At 38.8% G+C, this 27,135-nt stretch overlaps 1 protein-coding gene across 2 annotated transcripts in view; it reads right to left on the bottom strand.

The window, feature by feature from the left end:
* PHEX (phosphate regulating endopeptidase homolog X-linked) overlaps positions 1–27,135 on the bottom strand; it is a 94,435-nt gene that overhangs the window by 5,270 nt on the left and 62,030 nt on the right. For both annotated transcript variants that reach the window (XM_041399865.1, XM_041399866.1), the window contains 6 exons: positions 26,303–26,406; positions 19,023–19,081; positions 7,849–7,903; positions 4,711–4,778; positions 3,179–3,309; positions 69–134 (listed from right to left, as the gene is read on the bottom strand). In XM_041399865.1, coding sequence (XP_041255799.1) covers positions 69–134; positions 3,179–3,309; positions 4,711–4,778; positions 7,849–7,903; positions 19,023–19,081; positions 26,303–26,406 — 483 coding nt within the window. The remainder of the gene's footprint in view (positions 1–68; positions 135–3,178; positions 3,310–4,710; positions 4,779–7,848; positions 7,904–19,022; positions 19,082–26,302; positions 26,407–27,135) is intronic.

Raw genomic sequence — 27,135 nt, 5'->3', positions numbered from 1 at the left:
TAACCACAGCTCTTTTTTTAATTATTTTTGAAATAACATGATGTTTCAGATATTTTCCATCTACTTACCCTGAAAGCTTCTCGCAAACCTCCATTATCTGCAATGTTTTCTGCCAAAGTTCTCTTCCCTTTCACCTTGGCAGAATGAAAGAACATCAGTCATTTGACCCATTTCTGAACTTCCTACTTGATCAACTTCAAAAAGAGGAGGAAAAATAAAACATGGCAAGAACACCTCAGTCAATTTCAACTTTGGTTAAGAAAACTGGGTTTCCATGTGAATACTGCCAGTAAACTATTTTCTGTGATGAGTTATCCTGGCTCTGGTCATAGATCTCTGCAGCACAAAATATAGTAGATAGAATGCACTTAAGAATCCAGCCCCTGATCTTTGAGCTGAGTGTCAGTAATTTTCCCCTAAGGACAGTTTATATCTGGTGACATGTGACATCCAGTAGCCTCTTAAACTTTTATCTAAAAGGCTATCTTTATTTCTCTACATAACTCTTAATATGCTACTGGGATGCTAAAATAACTTCTAAGTCATAACATAAATAAGCTTAATTAAATATAGCTGTCAGAGACAGAATCAAAATTGGTAGTATATTCAGTGCTCTAAAAATATCTGCAAAGGAGATTCCTGTTGCTTCTCCCGGGTATTGATTCCAAGAGCAGGAGCAATAGCAACAAGAATGTGTTGTGGGAAACGGCACTATATAAACTTTGTGAGGAAATGTCTCCTGCCATTACCAAGTGCAATATCATTACAAAGAAATCCTACTTGCTGCTGAAGTGGCATTATCTCCACTCACCCAGCCTACTCAGGTCCTTGTGTTACCACCTGTATTTGTAAATAAGCAGTCTTACTCTCTCCTGTGCCTCGAATGAGCAAGATAATTGAGCATGGCTTTGAGCAGGGCTCTGAAGGTCAGTGCTGGCTGCAGCCATCAGCTCTCCCATGCCACAGGGATCAGTACACTGGGGTTGGCATCAGGACTCAGTTTCAGAATGGTAAATGAGGAGAAAATTCAAGGGAATGGCCAGGAACTTGTGCACAGTCCCACACTCAGCAGAGATGAGCACCCAGATTGGGCTCAGGACATCTTACTTGATGCCTTGGGTACAATGTTACAGGAAAAATGGGAGCCACAGAGGAAAGTGCACCCCTTTCCTGTCAGCTCTCCCTTGCCCTCAGGAGGATGGAGATGGAGGTGAGAGAGAAGTTTTTAGGACAAAAGGTGCTGGGACACCAGGGAACAGACGCGCACACAGCTGCCTGGCCTTCCTGCTCATACATTTTACCTGCATCGGGCTTGTGAGGGAGACTGACTCAGAGCACAAGATCAGAGTAACCTAACAGTGGCACAGGGCCACAGGCCAGCTAAAAAGTGGAAGAATTCTTTCTGCTGATCTCAGGCAGCTGTGGATCAGGTATTTGAGACTACTGTGCACAGAGAGTCTGTGGTAGGGATCACAGACCATGATAAGGCCTTTATTTGAGGGTGGGTGGACATCCTATTTGATGAGATGACTCTTTGTGATTATTGCACTCTGAAGCTATTTCTATGACCACTTTGTCTTTCATTAGGTTTCTTTTCTGGATACATTTTTATTGTATACCAGATGAGAAGGAAGAAGAATAAATAGGTTTCTTGATCCATGAAAAATATTCATACAAGGGTAAAAAACCTGCAGAGTACTGATACAAATGACAGGCCAAATGATAATTAAAAAGGCCCTTGCTTGCATAGCTCTTCAAGCAAAAGCTATAAAATATAGTAGAAAATTGGAAAAATCTTCTATCATCTAAAAAGTGCCTTTGCTTATCCTGTCAATATAGAAGGAAAGGGATGACAAGGCTGTGGGTAACAGGATCTCTCTAGTAAGCCCACGGACTTCAAAGGCAGCATCTATACTGGGAAGAAATTCAGACCTACCTCATCTCAAGAGACAATGCAAAAGTTAAAGAGTATGGCCAAGCCAATGGCAGAGGCATGGGAAGAGCTCAGCCACATCCTTGGGGATGGTTTTAAGGAACTTCTGTGAGTGGCATTTGTGTAATGACAGTTTTTGTCCTACAAATATTCAGGAATGAGACTGAGAATTTTTATTTGTAAATTAGCTTATGAAGTATTTCAAGTCTGAGTTGCTGTACTTCAGACTGGACCACAATATGGCTTTGTTATCTCTGAGGTCAGCACAAACAAGCCTGGGAAAAGTGCTAGAATTGTTGATAAGAATTTCATGGGGCCTCACTATTCTTAAAAGGCAAAGATGTACTAATATTTGTAAAATGTAGGTAGAGGTAATAGAATTGAGTGGAGACTGGAGTATGTGTTTTATCCTGAAAACTAAGATTAAAATTGTGTCCCAGACAACATTACTGAAATTTCAGCTATTCATTTCTGAAGGTCTGGGACATATCCTGTTTATCTTCATTTTGGACACATATATGAATGTACACATCTTCAGGGAGGCCCCTACCTTTGATAGACAACAAAACAGGAACAATTCCCTTGCACTTTCTCAATTTTTTCTAGGAGCTACTGCTGTCATATTCGCTTGAATAAACATACAAATGGGGTCTGTGTGCACACATGGAAAAAATAGCAAGAGTTGAATCTGAAGTAAAGAAGGGCTTATGCATCCATTTTATAGCTGCAATAAATAACAGGAAGAATTGTTAAAGGAATCTATAAAACACGCTATTATATTCTTTCTAAAAGAGTGACTGCTCAGTTTTCGTTACAGATCTTGTCTTCAGAAGACATTTAACATGCTCACAATAATTAGACCAGCCCTGCTGAGTGACTTCATCCTCTTCCTCTGATTCCAAAATGAATGCTCACAATAATTAGACCAGCCCTGCTGAGTGACTTCATCCTCAGGAGGATGGAGATGGAGGTGAGAGAGAATCATCCTGTGATGGGGAGAAATGGTTTAACCCTGTCACCAGAGTGTAGGTAGTGGTATTTGACTGGACTAATCAAACCTGACAGACAATTTTTAACACAATTATTCACCTCAAAAAATCATTTGTTGTGAGAAATGAAGTTGGTAGTTTAATATTCCAATACATTGGGATTTATAAAAAGAGAACTTTAAAAAAAGAAAAAAAAAAGCACAACAACCCAAACTGCTCATGTACCAATGTTTTCAGTCACTGGTGGTTTACATACATGTAAGCCAGCTTGCTTCCAGTAGTAATTGTTGTACTGATTAATCATGCATTTTGTTTTTTCTTTAAATTTTTCTTCAGAGTCAGTCGTCCACCAAGGGTCTAAATTTCCATTTTTGTCATATTTCCGACCTCAAAAAGGATAGAAAGAAAGCACATGTTTTTGCAGGAAAAGGCTTTTACAGTTTAGGAATCTATCACCTTCACAGAACTGAGAGGTGAATGTTCTCATGTGAGTGTGTGTACAACACGGATATGGTCAGTGAGCAAAATCTTGACCCCACTCAAATCAGCAGTGAAAAGCTGGTATTCCTGGTATTCTATTTATTGTCATAATTTCCATTTGCAGAAAAATATAGTAATAACTAATGAATTCTATACTACATTTTATAATTACATAGTGTAAGAGGCACTTAGCTTTCTTGCAAGTATAATTGCATTTTTCATCCTCAGACCATATGTCTTTCATTCTGATAATATGATGATAACTAATTTATTATTAATTCTTCACTGGATCAGGAAAAAAAATCCATTTCATACAAACTTCTAAAGCTTCCACAAGGTGACAAATTCCCTAGAGATGTATTTATTTCTGTATTTGAAAGGTAAGATTCTGGCAAGGAGGGGTCTGCTTAAGGAATCAAACTTTAGGTTCCTTACTGACTGCAGGAGACAAGGTGGAGATTAGGTGCTCACCTACACAAGGTGTGAGTTTATGAAGAAAAAAGTCTCCATTCTGGTGTGTTTGCTGAGAAACACAAAGTGTTGTAGAGCAGCGTGAACAGGACACCAGGATATGTGGGGTTTTTGGGTTTGCTGGGTTTTTTTTTTAAGGTATTCGATATCACACAACACAAGCAAACTCAAAACTACTCCCTAGAGGAGGAGGTTCAAGTTTCTTTCTTCCTGCACCTCCCTCCTCCCCCCTCTCCCCTAACTTTCTCTCAGGAGCACAATTTTTAAAAGCACTTTGCTGAGACAGCCAAACCTAGGTAGTGGCAATGCCCCACTCCACCCAGTTTGTCAGGACAATCGCACTGACATTTTATGACTATTTTGTTTCCCGTCTCTCTTTTTCTTTTTAATTTAATTTTAATATTTTGCAACACTTTTTCTATATCACTCTTATTCCAGTATTGTATTTTAAAACTTGTGCAATTATCATTTGAAAAATGTCAAACCTGAAATGAAAAGTTTTCTTAGTAAATTTTATCAATCAGAAATTATCTCTTTGTCCTTCCCACTCCCCCCTGCCCCTGTTAGGACTTTCAGAATCTGGTGCTGATTTAGTTTTCATTCAAGACAAACAGAAAGAATTAAACTTGTGGTATTTCTTACCAACTAAAATCTAATTCAGACAAGCACGATTCCATGTAAATAAATCTAATAAATACAAGTTTATAATTTTTTCACACAACACAGCACTATTAAAAAAACCAAAACAATAAAAATGCTACGGCATGTGCAAATCAGATTTCTAATCTGTCAACTCTGTAAATAAAAAAAGTTATCAAAGTGCAGTCCAATACTCACCATTGCTATCAAATCCATGAGTAAACTCATGGCCAACAATCACTCCTATGGCACCATAGCTTAATGACCTGTAACACGAAGAAGGAGTTTCCTCAGAAAGTGTTCACAGCCATGAACATTAAAGGACAAAAGACCTCAGGAAAGAGCATTATTGATTTTAAAAAGGCTGAGGAGGCAGAGGATATGGGTCTAAAAATCAGACCTACCCAATTTTGACTTAAAGTCTTAATGTTAAACTCTTGTTTAAAAGTAACATTTAATCTAAAACTTTGAAAGCATTGTGATGGTTCACTCTTCCAACCAAATCCCTTATCAGCATCATATGAGCTCCACCCTCCTTCAGGTGACTGAGTTCTGAATATTCTGACTGGGAACAGGACAAAGTTATAGCTGTAACTACTCTGAAACAAAGACTATCTTTTGTAAAGCATTAACAGACCTCCATTCAGTTTTAAAAAGAAAGATCATGTAATTCCTTTGCACCTGCCCTGGAACGGGACGTGATACACAGTCAGCTCTAAGCCACCTGGGAAACAGAGTAAAAAGAAATACTTTGTGTTCCTGACTGACAATTAATTATATCTTCCTTATTGTATCCCAATAAGCATGCTTTGAGGAGAAATAGGGATGAAAGAGGGAAAAGCTCAGGGTTTTTTTTACACCAAATGCAGTGGGCATCAAAGGGGTAGGTGATTTACTCAATGTATCTTTCATTTGTTGAGTTACTTTTTGTGATTTTAATTATTTCGGTTATTGAGATGCTATACCTCAAAGTAGCTTATAGTATTTCTAAGACATTGTATTGAAATAAAGAAAGGCAGAGGGTTTTGAAATAACATTATGGGACCTAATGATCCATAGTGCACTAATTGCTCATCTCAGTCATGCCCAAAAACTATTATATCATTTAATTCCCTCTGCTCCCTCGAAAATCCTTCACTTTGTTTTTTTCTTTCCTGAATGGTATTTTGCATGTGTTAAAATCTCCCCTACCGCTTTTTAGCCCAAGTATTGTTACAAACCATCTCCAAAAAATGCAGGTTAAAATTATACGTTTCAGCAGTGGAAATACCATCCTTTTGCATGACAAGTTTGTAATCTTGTGTAGCACACAGTGATAATTACCCCTAATGAATGCACTATGTTAGACTTATTTTCCATATCTGAAGTAAAGGGGTTATACAGGATCTTTTGCAGCTGCAGAAGTATAAAAATAATGGCACAAAACATGTAAAGAGATCTAGAAGAAACAAGCCCTATTACTAGTGATGCATCTTATTTTTCCTCTGAGGTTCTTTGTCACCATGAGTGGTAAGGACAAAGAACAGGCTGGTGTTCTGCCAGTCTGGCTCCTTGGAGCTTTCCTTAGCTCCAAAAGATGGGCTTAAGGTTGCAGTGAATTTTGGCCTTTGACTCTGTGAACCCCAATGCAGCATTTTGTCCAGCTCAACAACATTTTTTCCAGAAATCTTCCCAGTTCTGTTCATGCTTTTCAGTTCTGGGCACAGTTGGACAGAGATGGAAGGATTAGGTGCAGCCCAGCAGATACCATATTGAAGGGGAACTTTCTGGGATTGGGGAGGCTCAGAACTGTAAGGAAGCTATGAGGTCAGGTAGTTTGAAGTCTCTTTCAATATGACACTGAAGACTCACAATTGTGACTGGTGGCATTTGAGTGTTATTTTATTTAATGTACTGAGATGTAAAAGTGATAAATAAACTTTGCTTTTTGCAAATTGATGTAACTGGGTTTTGGTGGTTGTGCTGGAACTGGACACTAAAATGCCACTAAATGTTAAATATTTGCTAAATTAGCTTTTCAGGTGACTTTTTGGTGGTTTATCTGTTCCACTGTGATGTAGTGTTTCTTCTAAGCAGACAGAAAACATCCAGAATATTTCAAGGACAAAAGCAATCTGTTGTCTGATATAAACCAGCTACATTTGTTTACTAAATTACATTTTGATATGTACTCAAGCAAAACCAATTTAAACTAAGGTAACCTTTAAGGAAGAGAAATGAGCAAAGTATAATACTTTAAAAGAATCACAGTTTTATCACTATGGCAGAAGGTCAGAATACAGAGAAATCAGAAAGCAAAGCTGGTCTGCAATAACTATAGCAGAAAATAAGTTCACCTTAACAAGAAAGGACTTTCTTCTATCTCAAATTACTACTTACAAAGTCACCTGGCCCACAAGAATTCTCTTTGAATATAAATTAATTAGTTCATAAATTGAATGTGTCTTTCTACATATATTGCCAAATTTCCTGTTTACAAGGACACAATCCAGACTGGATGATGGCAAACACAAAATGTTCTAAAAGTTAGATTTTTTTTTTTTTTAACAATGATTTATTAAGGATATGTTTCACCAGAAACTGGCTTTATATAACTGCAAAATAACTTTCAGAAACTGCCACCAGAAATTTTTCATGGTCTTTTCCTGTCCTAAAATAGAAAGCAATTGAACTGCACAAAAGCAGTGATTTTTCAAAATTTAATATATGTGACCTATAATTACCCTTCCTCAGCTCCACTGGCACATGGGCCTGCTCAGGCAATCTCTGATGCACATGAAGATATTCTCATGCACCTCAACAGGCACAGACAAGGGGCCCACTGCTAATCTTAGATATTAGCAGAAAGTGAACAATACACTGATAATAATTGGCTTCTCAGGGTATTCACTTCTGTTCAGGAAGTGTTAGTTATCTGATTTACAATTCCTTTTAATACCTGCCATGTGCACACTGCTGCAACTGCATGCTGTAGCATTGAAACACTTCCACTTGGGTGCACTTAATTAGCAATTCCTGTGAGAAATCAGTCATCAGTTTAAGACAACAGCAACACATATGGCTCCCAAGGGAAAGAAAATATCACACAAAGCAGCACTTCTCAAAGTCAGCCCTTCCAGAGGCAAAAGCAGGATACAACAGGAGAGAACACACAACCCAAGGACCAAGTGTGTCCTACAGCAGGACAACACAGATTTCCTGGGGGCTACCTTTCAGTTGCCTTCAGCACCACAGCCTTCTTCTCCACACCCTCTCCTCTGTGTATATGTGTTTGCAATACCTTTCCCTGTTATTCCTCAGTTCTAGGTGGATGAGGTTCCCTTGAGCACTACTTACCTAGGATACTCTGTTCCCCAAAAGAAAGGCTTTTGAAGTTCTCCTGCTGGGAATCCTGCAATAACAAAAAAAAAAAAAAAAAAAAAAAAAAAAAAAAAAAAAAAGAAGGAAAGAAAAATCTAGTGAGGTGAATTGAATACAGCTGAATAGTTGTCACAATGCCCAAGGGTTTTGATTTTATGACATCATTTGTCTGGTTTCAGAAGGTTTTTCAAGGGGACCTTTCCCCTGGGTGGTAGAATGCAATAGAGAGGATCTCAGAGAGGCAGCAGAGATCCTGCCACAAGCAGGTCTGAGTAAATGCATGTGTTCCTGTGAAAGATACACCTCATGCTTCCTATGAAGAGTACTGGATTATCCTCAGATGTTAGCTTAGTGAGGCTCCAGTGAAGAAAGATAAAATGTAAGCCTGATTCTATTTAGTCTATGAAAAACAGAGGTAAATGAACATACTTAGGCACTTCTGTAAGGGAAAAGTGTAGATTATTAAGGCTGTAGGGTCAGCCTAGCTACAGATATTACCTGGCTGCTTCTGGTAGACTAACCAGTTGCCAAAAAATCAGCAATGGAGACACTCTGGTGAGTGATGAGCTACTGATGTTTCACATAGGAATCAGAATTGTTCCTCAAATTCAAAGTCACGGGCTTATTTTTAATTCCAGGATGACATTTTTGTGCCGGGATACTAAAGACAGTGGAATTGCGCATGGTAAAAGTTTAACAGCCCAAATAATTGCTAAATAAAACATATACCCATGGTCAAAGTTCTTATGTGATGGTGAAAAGTGCCATCCTTCCAGGCCCAAATGTGGAATTTACTGTCTTGTGTCAAAACTCTCATCTATAAAGCACCTGCTTGGAAGGTTTACCCACATGGTCATCACCTTGTTGAGGAAGAACATTTCCTCAACAAGGAAAAACAAGGGATTCACTTGTTTTCCCAGGAACTTTTCTCTACCCTATGGGTCTCTCTTCAAGAAATCACCTGAACACCCAGAACAATACAAAAACCATATTCATTTGATTCTAACCCTATTCAGTTTTCTGTTGATAGTTTGGTTATGGATTTCTTTGTATCTGAGATAAGTTCTTTACAACATCTTTAAAAACTTACTTTCAAATGAAAAAAAAAAACAAAAAAAAACCAACAAACCAAAAAATCCCAAACAAACCCAGTATGCTGAGTGTAATTCATGCCAAGTGATGTGGTACAAGGCATGTCCTCCGGGTCTGCCCAGCTGCTTTTTTCTGTTGCTCCTCTACGGCTGCCATCATTCCCTGTCTGCAATTAGCTTATAAAAAGTGTGGGCTTCAAAATTTTCTGAGTGTTGCCGGGGTTGTTTGTTTTTTTCTTACTTCTCCAGATGTTGTTTTATTGTTTCAAGCACATAATTTCTTTTCCAGCACTGCAAACCACAATTTTACCAATGTCAAGGACAAAGTTTTACTGATCTAACTCTTCTTGCCTCCCAGTGCACAGAGAAGGTTATTTATTATGCATGTTTTGAACATTTTCAGCAGCAATGGTACACTCACACAACCTGATGAAAATTGCTTGTTAGGCCTTAAGAGCTGTGTTCAGAGCTGAAAATCTAGTTTGAACTGGTTTCCTCCAAACACTGGAATTCAGAAAAGGTTTTGGAAAGCTTAGGTTCTGCTAACTCTAAATGATCCTATCCCCACAACAACAGAGGAGAGGAACTGTGGCCAAAATGAACAAATGAGCCCATACTGAAGGCTGTGTGAACCAAGGCAGCACAGTCCCCACAAATCATGTTTAATGATCACACAATCCTGGGTGCCTGTCACTGCACCAAGAGCTATCCAGATCTTTTAAGGAGCTGCAATTATTTTTTCCAGGTATAAACTTGTCACGAGTTTGCTCTGGTCTGCATTAGAGGTAATATACATTATTTACAGCAAATTAGGTGCAAATCTTTACTCAGGCTTATCCAGCTACACTAAACGTGTCTTCACAGAACATTGCTGAACCACAGTCAGCTGTGAGTTAAGCCATGAGATAGTTTCACTGAACAAGTCAATGTGCATGAATGGTAGGAAGTTCCAATACGGAATCTGTTGGTAATTATTTTACTCTGAGTAAATTAATAGGTTGGTAATTATTTGACTTGGAGTCAGGATCCATTTTAGGTTAGATATTACTGAGAAAAGTGCTGGTTGAAGGAGTGGTTTCTTCTTCTGGCTATGCATGAAAACACCTCTGTAGTTTGCACTAAAGGAAGCTGAGGAAGTATTTTCGGACCAAAGCAGAGTCAGAGGCCAGTAGAATGTACTACACATTTCAGAAAACCTCAGGAAATTGGAATACATTATCACCAGTAGGACTTGTTTTGTTTTGTTTGGAGGGTGCATGTTTTTGTGGTTTTGTTTGTTTTTTTGGTAATAAAGAAAAATCTAGGTCTACAAGTGCTTCTTGGTGAGCTAGAAAAGCAAATGGGTCCCATTCTCCAGAGGTCAGCAGCACCGAGGGACTGAGGGTGCTTCTCCACTATTCCAACACCAGAAGGAACACATTGAGACATGACAAAACTTTTTATGCAACATCTCCTTCAGGCAAGCAACAACTACATCATCCTTGGGAGGATCAAGGATAACAATGTCTTATACCTAGAATGTCCTTGAAATTGTAACATGAGATTTTTTGCCAGACAGTTTCTTATTTTGTGCTGATTTGAATCCCACAATTTAGGCAATTCCCCTGTGAAGCCTGTTTCTTTTTTTGCTTGGCATATTGCACCTAAAAGAATTAATGAAAAAACTCGGAGACCTCATTGTAGGCTGCAGATGCAATAAATACTAATGGGATTATTTCTATGCCACTGGATTTCAAGCAGGCAAATGAGATCTGAAGGAGTAAGACAGACAGACTTCAGGGAATTTCAAATCTTAAGGAAAAGATACAAGCAGCGGGAATGTATTTTGAGCTAACACTTGACCACAAATTTAGCCTGTGTTGTGCATCTTTTAAAGCTTTCTACCTCTACATAGCCCCAGAAGACAGACACAGGCTGACAGTTTCTCTCTTTATACACTAGATTACAAATGCAGGCCCAGAGTCTACACCCAAGGCCATTACTCACCAACAGCACACAGAAAAAAATGTGTTATCTTATTACAGGCCCCACACAAATTCATTTGCATCAAGACCTGGACTTGCAGAATGTGCTTTGACTACCTTCTTAAAACCTACCTAAATTTGGAGCAATGCCACTGGGCTGCAGCATCATTCTGAGATGGGCACTGGTGTCACATGTCACAAGAGCACTGCGCTGTGGACAGCTGAATTCAGGCTGTCACAAACAGCACTGCTGCTCTACATCCATGCATCTTACTGGTGGCAAGGCGGGACAGCCAGGCTAACTCATCCTCAAGAAGGACTTTGTGCCACTGATCCCACCATGCTAGGGACCAGCTGTTCTGATCACAGCCCTTCAAGCCCAGCAGTTCAAGGAGTTTTCAGCGCACCTGAACAGCTGCTCAAGTGGCCAATTCTTCAGCAGTTTGTATTTGAGCATGTTAGGGAAGACAGTGCTGAAATTCTTTCTAAACAATAAATCATTTTCACATCTCTCTCCTCCTCCACTGAGCTAGTAATCTCAATGTAGAAATCTGGTCAGAGAAACTGTTTCCAGGATTTATTTCATCATGTACACAGGGACTGTTGTGAGCCTGGCTTGTAATGCCCTAGATCTTCCTTCTTGAAGACAAAAGTGACATTTGCTTTCTTCCAGTCCTCAGGAACCTCCCATGGGCAACATAACCTTTCAAAGATTACTAAGAGTGGCCTCATAACGACATTGTGAGCTTGTAGGTGCACCCTGTCAGAGCCCATGGGCTTGTGCTTGCCCAGTCTCTTTAAACATTCCCTGACCTACTCCTCCTCCATGAAGGGTAAATCTCATCTGTTACCAGGTCCCCTGCCCTCATTCAACATTACAATTTCCCTCCACTTGCTGCTGCTGCAGCTACACTTGCAGAAAAGTTTCTTCACATCCTTTGCCAGATTCATGTCCAGGGGGGCTTTTGGCTTTCCAAAGCCCTGTGCCTTGCACAGTGACTGTTCAACTTTCTCCTTAGTCACTGCTCTGGAATGCAGGGGCACCTCAAGCAGTGGAGCCAACACCTGGCTTACTTCAAATATTTCACTGAATTTATGTTGATCTTGAAGCTCTGACAGAACTTTGCCTGCACAGGACTATTTTTAAGGTAATTGAAGGTATCTATCTTAATTTTATCCATGATGTCATTTTCAGCATCTCTCTCCAGCAAGGTGCTGTAAAGCTTGTCCGAATGTATTTAAAATTTGAAGGTGTTTTCTTTTTCTTCAATTTTGCAGGGGCTTTACTGCCATTAATAAAACCATTTACTAGCTAATACCTTCTGGTATTATTATACACACTTTGCAGATGAATACCATTACCTCAGTATAATATTGCTAGTTTACCAAGAAGATGCAAATAACTACATTTGATCTGATAATTCCCTGAAAAAATGCAGAGCAATAATGGATAAATGAAACAAAAACACATGAGAAGACTCACCAAATCACAAGGATATTTGAAGTTCAAGTCTAAATAGGAATTCAAATGGTATAGTTCACTTACATTATTCAGTTATATTGCACGATGTTTTTAACTGAGCAAGGAAAAATTTTATTCCAAGTTAATGCATTTACAGCTTCCAATAATGAGGTTGGTTTGTTTTAAGCAATTTCTGACAGGCTAGTGAATCCCATAGATAAGTAACAGATATGGGAGACAGCTGTGCTAAACTGGGTGATATACAGGGTACTCTGCCAATTGGTGTGCTAACAGTTCTCAGATGTGTTCAAAAGCTCTAACTTGTTTTTTTCAAGTCATATTCATTCACTGAATGAATTTAGATGTAGAATTTTAAAGGGATAAGATATAAGCAGAAGACTAACTGCTGGTCAGTAATCAAAGAATACTGAATTCACATAAGGAGTTAAATGTGAAGACAGAAGATAGCTGGGATGTTGGTTAGTTGTCTAAAAACAGCCCAAAGGGCTGTTAACCCTCCAAAATACATTTGTTTAAAATGGTTCCAAAGACTTCTATTTAGACTACTGAATCTCATCCCAGTGATGGTTTTGATGTTTGGGGTCTAGCTGTCAGTCTCAATGGCAAGGGGCTCCTGAAAGTTTTATCTCAGATAAAACACAAGAAAAAACACATTGCTTTCAGACAATGTAAAACACCCCAGACAGCTTTGAGCACCCATATGCAGGTGAGAGAGACCAAACTGTCCGTCATTACATGGACCTGAATCATACACCTTATTTCAAGTTTTATCCTGTGGACAAAAAGGACAGAAAATATCAATTGTGTAAGGCACAGTAACTGTCCTATGCAATGCATGAACACAAAGCATAATTTTATGAAGAACTCAGTGAATAAATTAATTGAAGAGATACAGGGAAGTAATAGTCTTATAGCAGAGGACTCTGCAGCCTCTGCTTCAATTCTTGACTCAGTTTTTCCTTGACCTGACAAGAGACTTTTTTCTTCTCATGAAAAAGAGAGAACCTGGTGTTTACCAACCTCAGTGGGGCAACATAAGGAGAAACATGACATGGTTTGTGGTGCCAAGGAATACTGTCTGCTAAGGGAGTAGGAAATGTGAAAACATCTGTTTCACAAGAAACTTAAATCTTTATTTTATGAGGAAAAAGCCTCAGTGGATTCCCTGGGGTGAGGAAATGGGGGCTAGGGGGAGAAGAACAAAGAACAAATTCTTCTATTTTATACATTCATAGATAGGAATTTTAGGAAGAAAAAATAAAGAATGGAGGTAGGGATCATGCACCATGGTTAAATAAAAGAGAACAGTGGTCTTTAGTAAATCAGGAAAATTGAAAATGAGGGCTCACTTAAGACACTTAGAGCTTACTTAATAACAGGGCTCAGAAAGTGTTCAGTCCAAATCTGTTAAGTTCATTAACCTCCAGGAAACTAATGGCACACTTGAAACTACTTCATCAATAACCCTCCAAATAGTGCAGTTCTTAAGGGAAGAGAAAATGCCCTGTGCACATTCCCCTCATCCTGCCCTGGCCATGGCACCAGGTGCTGTTTGCCAGCACTTCTCTGGCTCCTGGCAAGGTAAGAGTTCTCCCTTGCAACTCCCAGCATCAGTGAGCTGCCAGTGTCAATGTCTGCGTGATGCTTCCTGCAAAGATGATACTTACTGGCTAATGTGAGCTCTCATCTGTGGTTTTCTCTGTGGATTCTAATTGGAATGCAATTTTTAAATTCTGTTGTAGATCATATCTGCTTCCTGTAACATGTATTGAGGCCACTCTCTAAAGAGGTCTCTTGACTTTCACTAGAGAGCTGCAGTAACAGTACAAATTACTTAGAAGGAGCATGGATATAAACTTACAGAAATATCAACATTAATTATCCAGTACATCTATTCAAGCTTACACCTCATGAGTGCATTGCTCATATTTGCCTCAGTTCACTGTAAATCTCCCTTTCATTACTGTTCACAGCCCACAAGTGTGACTATTTTTATATATTCTAGAGGCATACATATTTACACTTTAAAAAAATCCTAAACACACCAAATGTCTGATGAACAGTCCCCTTTTATCCCTAACATATTCAAAGGCCAATATTTTAGTGCTGTAATGAAATAAAACCTTTTCTTGAACAGAAGCATGCTAGCATACTTTGATAATCACTTGTGTCTATTTTCAGCACATATTTGTTGACTGCTGTAGAGTGCATTAAAATAAACTAATCCTTTAGAAATTGTTTTTGGTGTTCCAATTATGATAATTAAAAAGATAGTATTCATGCTGCTTAGATGATATGAAGTGTACTTAGATACATTTTGAGACTCCAAAGGCAATGACACATACCTGTTGTCCTTGTTAAGTACCTATAATTAAAGGGGAAATTGACGAGCAAATGCACATAAAATTGAAAAATTATCCAAACTAGGATCAAAAAATAATTAACAACCATTATAAACATGCATAGTGGTTCCTCTAAGACACTTTGAATTATGGAAAAAGAGGAAAAAAATAAATAAAACTCACATACAGAGAACATCAGGAGTAAACTTGTATAGTATTAAGATAAATTATGTGTAACACATTTTTTTAACTCTGCTCTTTGTGGCACATCTCACCTTGATGCAGCCACTTCTTTCTCCTTTGGAAATATTAACAGAATCATTGGTCATTCAAACTATCAATAGTTTAGTAATGAAAATGAAACAAAGCAATACCAAACACAAAAGTGTTTGCACTAAAAGACAGCAAAATTTGGTACATCTACTGCATATGCAAGATTTGCTAAATTCTCCCAAGTCTAGTAATTTTTAAAATCACCTAATTTCTATAATCTAATAATTTTCTCTTTTAGTGAAACAAGACCTTTTCTTCCAAGTAACTGAGTAGTCAAATTAAAAACACTAACATCCTGCCTGTATATGAAGATCACATGGACTTGCATGGATATTCCAATATTTATGTCAGTGATACAGATTGCAGAGAGAGAAGAATTTGTGATCATTCCATCAGGAGTGTCAGAGACTTCCGTGTGCTCCAAACACAGAAAGCAAAAGCAGCTGCCTAAAGCTCAGAAGTGCTCAGGACATCCACATTCCCCTTCCCTTGTGCAGGCACCTGATGATTGCTCCTTTTCAGAATCCATGGGTCAAGGCACTGATGTTTCTTTTTCTCTAATCTTTTGCAAGAAGCCTTCAGTGACTAATCAAGTTTGGAGTTGCTGTAGTTCTGTTGATATCATCACACAGTACATTTTCATTTCCAAACTAATGGTTCTAATTTTTAGAATCAAATTTTGGACCCAGGGATTTTCCAGTTTGTGTAGAAACTACTTTCCATAATCAAATTCTATTACACATTTTAAAATTCTTATTTCTCAAATTCTTCTTAGTAAACTCACTTAGAAAGAGCAAAAATAGATGGGCCTTGAAGACAATGAAGTCCAGTTTGTTCACTGAAGAGCAAGGGCACTCAAGCAGATGAAGAGGATATCTGGTCCATTCACTCATTTACAGGAGTGATCAGCAGCAGATGGGAAGGGAAAGAGTTTCAGGCAATAACCTGTGAGGTAATTCTTCTGCTAGCACACATTCCTACCCTCCAGCAGCCAGCAGCAGAGGGAACTGTCCTCCGGGACTGGGTTTATATCCCTCTATTCCTTTGTACACAACAGGACACCCTCTTTTCAGTTCATCTGCTAATGCAGTGAGTAGCACAGACCCTCACAACAAACCCCTCCAACTATTTGCCAACAAGTAATTGGTTCCTACCTCCTTTTCCTATCTCTAATCAGTCATTAATTTATGAAAGGATCTTCTTACTTGTCCCACGACAACTTTCAATTATTAGCATTGGGAAAGACCCTCATCGAAAGTATTCTATAGAATAAAAGCATATGATCATATCAAGCATACTTGCTTTCTGAATTAAAAAAAAAAATCTCTAGTAGATTAAGAAAGCATGGGTTTTTTTTCTAAAAGAAAAGGCAAAAAACATCTCACATTGTCAGGTTCACTCTTCACTGTTATATCATATGCTTATTCATTTTCTCTATTCAATCATGTTGTGGTCACAACCAGATTCCTTCACACAAAGGCTAAAATGACTTGCTATGCAGATCCCTCTGAACTTTCTTTTGAAAAATAGGATTTCATACTTGTCACACGTATGCTTTCTGTGCTGAGGCCACTATAAGTCACAGGCTATACATCAAAGCGGGTTGTTTGGAGATTTTTTGTTTAAGTTCCTTTGAAACACCTGGGAGAATATTATCTGGTCCTTATATTTGTCACAGTTCATTGTATGAATTTCTTCTAAAGTCCCTTCTATTGACTTCTATTCTAAATTTTAAAAAATTTCTGGAACTAACCTCTCACAAGAAAAAGCTCCAGAATTAGAACTTCACAAACTCCTTCAACACAAAGAATTACCTTATTTTTATGCCTTAGAGACTATCCCCTCTCAGTGAATTTGACAAAAAGGTTTTACTATTAGTTCTTATGCTCCTAGAAATTTGGTCCTCAAAATCCTTCTGGGCTTGCTTTATCACAATTTTACATCTAACTTGCTAGAGTTCAAGTTTAATTCTTATTCTCAAATGACTCTGGTTTCTGGAACTTTTTCTGAAACTTTTCTGAACTTTTTCTTTTCTAGAACTTTTTTCTGTTGTTTAACTAGGCCTTTAAAGATGCCACAGTTCTTGTGGCATGTGAGCAGCCCCCAGAACTTTGTACAGATTACTACTGAAAAGACAGCTGCAAAGCAGTAAGGTAGCAGTTCTTCCCCACCAGCATTAATGGAAAATCAGTAGTGATGTGTCAAATGTTTATCAGTAACTTCTACCAGAGAATTTCCTCCCACATCACCCAGAGCCTCTTGCCCCACAAAACACACCAGCCAGCAGTGGCAGACAGTACTGTGCCTTTCTCTGAATCCTCCCTCCTGATGCACATCATTTTTGGGGCATTATTACGTTTTTACCTCTCTCTCAGGTACGAGAGGGTTTTGTTCAGAAAGAGCCACCTAAACCCTTTTCCTCTTTGAAACAGCCCTAAAAGGACGGAGAGTCAGTGGCACTGTCCAAACTTCCAGGTCACTTGCCAGCAGGACAAGACCACGCAGTTGTGGTAGAAAATACAATCACCTCTACACCCCTGACTGATGGGTTACATTTGACAACTGCCTCTTTTTTGCCTCCTGACTTTTTTAGACACAGTGAGTGTGACATTTTCAGTGGCTCCAGCCTCTCATCACAGTTTTCTCTAATGTGTCATGGCAGAGAGGCTGGGACAGCTGGGCACTGCTCAAATTTTAAAGAACCCAGTATGAAAGAAGGTATAACAGCAATAGTTCTCATTTTCTCTGAGCAGGCTTCCTCTCCACTCACACAAAACCTTTCTAGCAGCAGTGGTGGCTGGAGGAAGAGCAGCTTCAGGGGTACCTCAGAGCTGTGACCACCTCAGCCAAGTGCTCCCTCAGATGATCAACAAAAATGTGACTGCCTAATGATGGCAGCCCTCTAATTGAGGCAGAGCTATCTAAATCTAGCACTAATTTTAATCAAAAGAACTGCCTAATTATTATACATGCTTTACAAATAAGATCACTTAGACAACAAAAAGTTTCAGTGAGTGGTTTGAAGGCAAAACTGTTTACAGAAATTGGTAGAAGCAAATATCAGCAGACTAAAATTGCCAGTCTTCTTCTGTACCTTCTTCAGTATGATACATTAACTTTGTGCCTTTGCGACCAAAAGAGATTCAGGAGAAAAAAGGGGAATCACTCAGCAATTTTTGAGGTCCTGACTCTGGGGACTGAGACCCACAGAAGTGGTGCCAGCCACTTTCCAGACCCAAACAGCACAGAAAAACAAGGCCAGTTTAACATGCAAAGCTAATAAGAGCAAAGAGAATTGCCGGGGTAAAGGTAAAACTGTTGCACACAGACTGGTATAGAATTTTAGAACCTGCTATAGAATTTTAAAGCCTGTTAGAAAATTTCAATTCAAACTTCCATTAAAGCAAACAGGAATGAACATCCAAACTCGTAACACATCATTGAAAAACTCAGCTGTTTCACCTTATTTGTTTCCACACTAGAATATATGCTGCCTAAAACCAGCCAGTAACAAAAATTAGAATCAGACAGGTAGCACTGCACATACAGGTAAGAATTTTCAGTTAACTACAGATATCACTCCTTGTCCTTGAAGGTATTGAACAAATCCACTGGATATACCTTTTTATGTTTTCTGGTCTATTTCACAGTCTTCTCTAGTCACACTTATTGTTACATATCTGTCAATACTAGAGGACAGAACTGCTATCACTCTGTATTTATGGAGATATGTATACACGTTTTTGCTACAAAAAACAGAAGATAGAAACATTAGGCTTTAATAAAAGTGATTTAAGCTATCATTCACAATGGACAGAGTACAAACCACACACACACACACACACAACACATTCTTAAGTCTCACAGTTGAACTACCAGGTTTGAACTTTTAATTTTCAGTCACAAACAACTCAACAAGTACAGCTGTTTTCTGAAGCTTGATACACACATTCCCAAAGAGGCACTTTATAAGGAGGCTCAGAAGGAAGATACTCACTGATCTGGTTGGTAGATGCACTATAAAAAGCATTTACAGTAGTTGGGCTTGTAAACCACCTGTAGTAAGAACAAAAAAAATTGTCTGTCAGTACATTGGCATTCACCTTTATGAATCAAAGGAGCAAAGACAAAAATTGAACTCAGTAGAAGAAAGTAAAAACGTTAAGGACTTAAGATACATTAAAGTTTAAGTATTTCTCCATTTCAGTACATGCTACCTGCACTTTCTAGAACACTGAAATCTATTGTTTAATGACTTTAACTGTGTACAGTCAATAAATGCCCAACAGGAGCAATTCTTAGTGCTCCTATCATGTGATCTGTTTAATTTTTAAGTGGCCACTGTGTTTGTGAGGCCAGCCATGCTGATGAAACAAAATTCACCCAGAAGAGGCTGCAACATGGACAGCAGCTGTGAAAACTCTCCTGGGTGTCTTTCAAACACGTGTGGAGGAACTCCATGTTGAAGTTAGAGGAGAGCATTTTGAAACAAGTAAAGTGGCTTTAGAGGCTTTGCTGAACAACTATTTGAAAAATTAGGATTATGCCAGCAACATAAACAGATAATTTCTGGGAATGTAAATTCAAAATAAACAGCTTCATGTTCTGTACCCTATGCAGTGAACATGACCATCCTAAACAAACAGATCTCTTGCCAGGCATTTCTTCTTATAGTTTGATTTCTCATATATACTGGAAGAAACCCTCGATTTGAATAGATTTGAAAGTCGGACTTTGATGATCCTTGTGAGTCCCTTCCCACTCAGGATATTCTATGATTCTATGAATAGCAAATGAATCTCCTTAGCCTAAGCTCATCTATATTGACAGTGGCTTCAACCATATGAATGGAAAATCTTGACTGACTTCAGCAAGACCCAAATCCCCTCAGATGAAATCCTGAGTTCAGTGAGCCCAAAATTCCACTTTGTGATTTTATAAGGGAGAAATTAGGTTAAAAAAATAAAGATTATGATAATTAGTGGTTAGTTCATAATAACTTAGAAGCAACTCTAGTAAATGTTCAAACAGGAACATCCTGATGTCATTAGTAAAATATTACTCAAAAGTTTTATAAAGCCATGTGCATGCAATGTAATTGTTTTGGAAAATTTATTTTAAAGAGAAGAGAAAGGAGCTGCAAAACAATGAGTAAGATCTTTCCAAAGGACGATCTATCAGAATATAGAAAATGTGTGATATCAGTGACAATGTACACACAATTCATGCTTTTAAATAGCCCCATTAATAAATTTAACTGCTTGTTTTATTCTCCACACTGAGCAGCTTATTTTGCAATGCATCAACTAGAAAAGCTAATAAATGAAGGCTAAGAGTGATGTCATGTATATATTTTAACCATCCATTACATTATAGGCTCTAATTGTCAGAGATAACTTTCCCTGTTTTGTTTATTAGGAGATTGTGAAGGGAAGGAGCAGGGGGAAGTTGTTTTCTGGTCTATTTTCTGCTTTCTTCATAATAAGGAGATTAAATGTTAGAGGTAATGTAGTGAGATAATGGAAAATTAAAGAAAGAATGTATATGGTGAGAGGATAAAGAAAAAAAATTAGGGGCTTAATTAACTACATTTCAATTTCATGTTTGTTCATAGCAGCAATCAGCTGAACTGTTTTGAAGGATGCAAACCTGCCATTTATGCCTTGGGATCTGCACTCTAGGCTTAGCTATAAATCTGGAGGACTGTCCCTTTTTGACAAGGGGAAAACCCATCTGAAAGAGTCAAAACTTCAATTTATATTTTACTGCAAGTTTGAGCAAAGACACAGTGCTGTGACTGGCACCTCACCCTCTTGGCTTGTTCTGCTTACAATGGCCTTTCTGCTCTCAAACAGCAATTTTTAAGCATGAAAAAGGCTTCTGGGACAGAAAATGCTCCCGTTTTGCAAATTCCTTTTAGCCTTTTATTTCCAGTCAGAGGATCAAGGGCCTGAGATGTGTAACAGATACTTCAAAACAGATTAATGTGCTGTGGCTCTTTAGTCCATCTTCTGTGGGGGGATTACCACAGCTAGCTGCAGAGAGGAACCACCACAAGCAGCAGCAAAGAGCTCTTCACTGACTAGGGACAGCTCTCTAACAGCACAAGTTTGCACTTGTTCTTCCTGGGTGAGGAGTGGTGATGCAGGTGCTTGTCCCCTCAGGAACACCTCAGTCTGCCCAAGAGCAGCAGTGAATGCTGCTGACATTTAGTCCACCTTTACTGAGGGAGGACTTCACACCATCCTCTGGCCATACTTTCATACCTATGAACTCATAGACTTGTAGCTTGCAGGTGAAGACACATCACAGCATCCCTGTCCTGAGGCTGCTGCTTTGCTCATGATCTACCACCACAAGAGCAGAGCTTAGCATGAGCCCAAGGCTGAGAGCAGCCTTGATTTTCCCACTGCAAAACTGAACTCAGTTCTTTCCAAATTGCTCCTTCATAACAAGGCCTCAAGAATGACCCTGTATGGAATTCATTTTGCTTTTAAGCAGTTAGGAAGAGGACACTTAGCAGCCAGTAAGAAGGCTGTCAGGAAGAGGAGTCAGGAAGAATGAGAGTTCTCTAGTAACAAGCAGAGCATTTAATATTTGACATTTGGCAAGAAGCATATTTCTAGTCCAGCATTTTGTTGTACCATTCTGAGGCCTCTCAGAAAGATTTAGGAAGTATTTTCCACAAAAGAGTAGCAATAACCATGACTGTTTTCATCAAGACTAGCAGAACAACTTCACTTCTCCTCTGCCATGCTCCTTCAGTGAGCTCCTTCAAAAGACTGAACCTTCAGGGACAGTCCTTAACTAATAACACACCAAGTTACAACATGAAGGTGTGTAATAAATAGCTGCTGCTGTTAAATTTTAAGGTGAAGCAAATTTAGAAATAACTCTCCCATTCCTGTTTGAAGTGAGATTCTCTGAGCATTTGTTCTAGGTCTGGTTACAATTTCTGTGGGCTTTATCTACTAACAGAAGGATAGGAAAAAAAAATGGGCATTACACATTCCAAGCTCTTATTAATTACAAAGTAAATAAATAAAAATTCTAGAACTGTTTACACTGTTTTCATTTGCTATAAGTTTGTGAAAAACGGACAGCTTTGAATGATGACCTGTAGCATTACCTATCTACTACTGCAGCAGCCAAAACTAATTTCTGCAGAATTGACACTTGTAAGGTTGAGATTTCTCTTGTAGAAATAAAATGTGAAATGCCCCACTGAGATAGCAAGTGGGGCAGAAACTCTCTTAGTCTGTGTTCTTGAAGCTGAAATTTCTTCTGTGATATTTTCTTTCTGTGTTAAGATTATAGTGTGCTACATTGCCATTCATGAACAGGGATGGCTGGGAACACTTACAACACAAAAAAAAAGCTTATTAGTTTATTTATTTCTCTGTAAAGCACAAACTGAATTTGCAAATTGATCCTCAGTTTTTTGAGTTGGAAGAAATCATTTGGTTTGCTGTTCAACATTCAAAGTAAGAAATAAAAAATAAATAATCATATAAACATAGCAAATTAACTTGTGAATGTACAAAGACTTGAGCTGGTTAGAAATGAAAAGCTGTACAAAGTTTCTGGAAGCTGGAAAATGTCTTCCAAAGAAAACACTATGAAGAAAAACTTCTCTATGGGAGGCAACCTTCAAGGTGACTTTCAAAATTGTATTTCCTCTTCTCATAGTTAGCCACTTTTATATATTTCCTCATGTTGAAACAGATTATTATCCCAGGCTGCCATCTTTCTCCCTTAGGAATGGGCAAGCTAAGATGGTAAGGCTGGATCCAGCCTTCAGTGCCACATCACTGCGGAAAATGAGGTTCAAAGACCAGGAAAAGGCTCCAAGAGGCTTCTTTCCAGCCTCTCCTCTCCAGGGCAGGTCCCAGCCACACAATTTCCAGCAGCATCTCTCCAACAGACAACAGCCTGCCCTGTGTTTTTGATGGCTGCTTTTCCCTTTTTGCAGAAGGAGCTTTTACACCATCCTTAGAGGTATCCAACCCAGAATCTCTCAGAGCTGCCCTCCCTTGTGGCAAACCAAGAGCCAGGGCTTACCTACAATAGTGTGTGGTCATGGAAAACAAGGATAGGTCCTGAAGGAGACCCCAAAATCCTCTCATAGCATCCTCCCTTTGTATCCTCTTATCAGGATACCAGACATCTACATCCCCAGTTCTGAAAGTCTAGTGAAAAATAGATAAAGATTTGGCCAGGTCTAAAAATCTTCGATTATGTGTTGACTTTTAAGGAGAAAGAAGAATAATAATGAAGTGATGTGACCAAGAAGTCCTCTGATGCTTTGTTATTTGCAAGTATGGTATTAGTGTTAAGGAGGACAGATTCTATCACTGATTAAAAGCATGTGTTTGTACACACAAACACACACACACACATGTATATTTGTATGAAGGGGTGTGACTCCATGGATGGATAGGCAAATGCAACTAATACCCTGACTCTCCTTAATTTTTCCCATCACCATCACTTCCCCCTGTACTGCCTTTCACTTTCCTCTGCTCTAGCTGTGTCTTAACTGGCTTATAAGGATTGTCTTCACACCTGGTGCCCATCCTCTCACACTGCCCCTTCTAGACTCTCCACTAAGCCCTTACCTGGGCTGGTTTGTGCACCATATTCCTCAGCTCCTGCACCAATCCCTTTCATTTTTCTCTCTGCTGATACCTGAGCACTTCTTTTCTAGTTGGATAGAGCCAGCTGTGAAGGTGGCAGTCACCTCCCCAGCCAGCTGTGAGGCTGGCAGCTGGCACCAAGGCTGGTGTTGAGCACAAGTGACACCTGCCAGAGCTGTGGTGTCCTCAGGACCGGCAGAAGAGGCAGCTCCAGCACCCCCGTGCCCTGCCACAGTTTTCTGGTACAGTAGGGCTGGGTGTGGCCCACCACCATGCCCTGAGCTCATCTGAGTTCATACTCCCTTCTCCTGTCAGGCAGATAAATGCCAGGGATGGAGGGAACAGAAGAGAGAATAAAGATTTTTGATAATTACTCCCCATTTAGGGGTTTTTTCCTTTTTTTTTTTTTTTTTTAATTAAAAACTGTTGAATTTCCAAAACAATTCTTTTCCACTTTGTTATTCATATTCCCCCTTGTTGTATCCAACAGCTTTGTCTTGTATCTCCTATCTCTGTCCATCCCCTGATGGTCTTTCCCCGGTGCTTTGACTGAACTATCATTTTAATTTCACATTTAGCTGAGGAAAGTGATTCCAGTTCGAAATAATTACTGAGAAACATGGACTGTCTGCTAAAAGAATATAGTGTTTTACCTTTTGGGTGTAATATTATTTTAGCAACTTTTATTTTATTTCCTTAAACACTAATTTTCTTATTTATCTTTTTTGGTCCACAACTTTGATGATCTTATAATATCTATCTCTAGATATAAATGTTATGCTAAAAGCTACTAAATTAGGGAAAAGAAGAAATGAAGCAAATAGAAACAAAAACCCAAGGGTAATTAGCTATTAACATAGCACCAAGCCTCATCAAAAATTCTGTGGAATTACATGAAATGTAAAAGTCTAAACAACAAAACCAGAAAAATGAGACGAAAAAAAAGAAGACAAAAGCATTAGAAAGCAGTAGAGTATGATGATTTAAAAGTGGGAAGTAGCTAAAAAGTGGCTGATATTTTTGAGGCCAGGTTTGACATGCCTCAGACTGGTAAGTGGGAGTTATTGGTTTATTTAAATAAATTTTTAAAAAATTACTAGAGGCAGCAATGACTCTGTGCCTTGGTGTCTCTCAGCAGGCAGAGTGACACCACTTTCAGAGCCCTTTTCTATCACTGAACAGTTGCAGAGACAGAATAATATCCCAGCAGGAGCCCTAATTATCCCTCCCTGCCAGGGCTGGGGTGGAGATTACCTCCAGCCTGGCAGAAGGCAGAGCAAATAGCTGTGCTAACAAAGGGAAGGGACCAGAAATCAAACTGGCATCCCCCCAGGCCTGAATGTGCTCTGAGGGCTGACAAGAAAAGAGCTACAAAGGTGATGAGGGGCTGGCCATTATGTAGTCCTGGGAATAAGAAGGCAAAGACAGGCATGAGAAGGTGTTCAATCTTGTAGAGGGCAATTGGATAACACTTTCAATTTTTAAGCACACCCATGTGACAGCTCTCAGACTACAGTCCTGGAGTCAGGGGCTGCCTACCACCTGATCTCCTTTCAGGGGAGCTTTCCCATCGTGCCAAGAGTCTACAGGTTCTGCATCAGTGCTGGCTGCCCCAGGGCTGACCATTGCTACAGAGAGGCCAGGGATGTTTCACTGCTGTCTTTGAACTGTTACTCTGAAGAGAACACACCATCATGGTCTAGTCCTGACATCCAGGAAAATCCCTGAAATCATACCCCGGGGTTGACCAGTGCAATGTCAGAGAAAGCTGTGATGAGAAGGTAAAATTCACAATTAAATCTAAGGTATAAATAACACCTTGAACACACAGGGCCAAATTAAAACATTTCAACCATGAACAACCTTTGTTTCTGCCCCTGCCTCATAGACAGCACAGAGCCACCCCCAGAACAAGGTATGGTCCAGTGTGAATAGGGTTTCTGGAGTCCTAAGGAAATAAAACCACTGGAGCTAAGCACTGGCACTGATTTTAAAGTCTGTGTGTAGAAGTCATTTTTAAGTAGCATGATTAGACCAATTAAGTTCTGCTTAGGTGTTAATTTGCATTTTAAGGATTTGATTACACACCAGTAAGAAAAGAGAATGATTCTCTCGTGTGTTTTATGACAGTTTGTGACACAATCTGCACTTTCATGTTTACAAATAAATAAAAATAACATACGTAGATTAAATTACGTTTCATTCTGTACCATTGCTATCAACAGCAGGTAACTAACAATGCTGATTTGTATTACTAATAATACCATTATCTCTTACTATGATTTCATTTCTACTGAATTTATTTCATAAATCCCCACTGTACCATTTCAAACTCTAACTGTGACCAAGAGACATAATCAATTTTTAATTGCAATTCAATTACCCCTTTTTTCATTAAATTAAGTTTAAGCTTCAAGCATGTGACTATTCTGCATATGAACAGGGATACCTTACCAAAAAGAAAATTCACAGGAGTTTCTGAATAATGGGAGTTTGACCATAGGCTTTTTGTGGCATAACATATTGCTGTTAACATAATTATGTTAAAACTTAATATATAATAGTATTTAATGTACAAATTAAATAATATAAGTTAAAATATTGTTAGAAGATTATGTAAATTTGCCTTTTGTCTACTCACTCTGTTTTTGGAACTTCTTTTCTAAGCCAGTAGAAATCAGATTGAGCTGCGTATTTGCGAGTTTGCAATACATTGCCAAAATAATCACTTTCTGTAAACTTCAGCTGTTCCAAGAAAGCACAGACATTTTTAAAGCATGTCCAAAAAAACAAAAGCTGACATAAAACAAGCAGAACTTTTTTTCTATATGAGATAATTACCTAATTTTTTTGCGATTATCAAAGCAAGTAAAATTTTCATACTTGGTAGGAAGAATAAATATTTTATGAGCTTAGTTAAAAAAAACAGTGGCTGAACAGATCTGCACAAGGGTCTGGAACACTGGGAAAACTCTTCACTGTGCTGAAGGAATAATAAGAACCCAACAGTGGATTGCAGACTGCACATTTCCATGGCTATTATTAAGAGAGCCTCTTTCCCAGGAGGAAGTAGGCTTACTTTTATTTTTAAAAGTGCATTTAAAAACCACTTCCAACAATGTAATGAAGTCCCTTTTTCAGTTTGCTTTACATTTTATAAAAAATACTTCATATTCTGTGCCTTCTGAGAGTTCTACCACATTAAATATTTACAGCCATAGGGCTCCATGCTTCCGTAAGTTTCCAAATCTAATAGCATTCACGCACACAAAACTAAACAGGCAAGGAAAAGGGATGGTAATAGGTTATAAATCCCTGTCATCAGTTTAAAACAATTCTAGGATTTGGGAGGAAGTTGCTCTTCAGATGTAAACTTTGTTTTTGCAAGCATGATTAACAAGTATTTTTCACCAGCCATTGCCACTCATCTGAGCAAACAAGGCCATACACTGAGTGACAGAGTTGGTCACATGC

Source organism: Onychostruthus taczanowskii, unplaced genomic scaffold, assembly GCF_017590055.1.
Source record: "Onychostruthus taczanowskii isolate IOZ18803 unplaced genomic scaffold, ASM1759005v1 scaffold17, whole genome shotgun sequence".
Taxonomy (NCBI): Eukaryota; Metazoa; Chordata; class Aves; order Passeriformes; family Passeridae; genus Onychostruthus; species Onychostruthus taczanowskii.
This window is presented reverse-complemented; position numbering and strand designations above follow the sequence as displayed.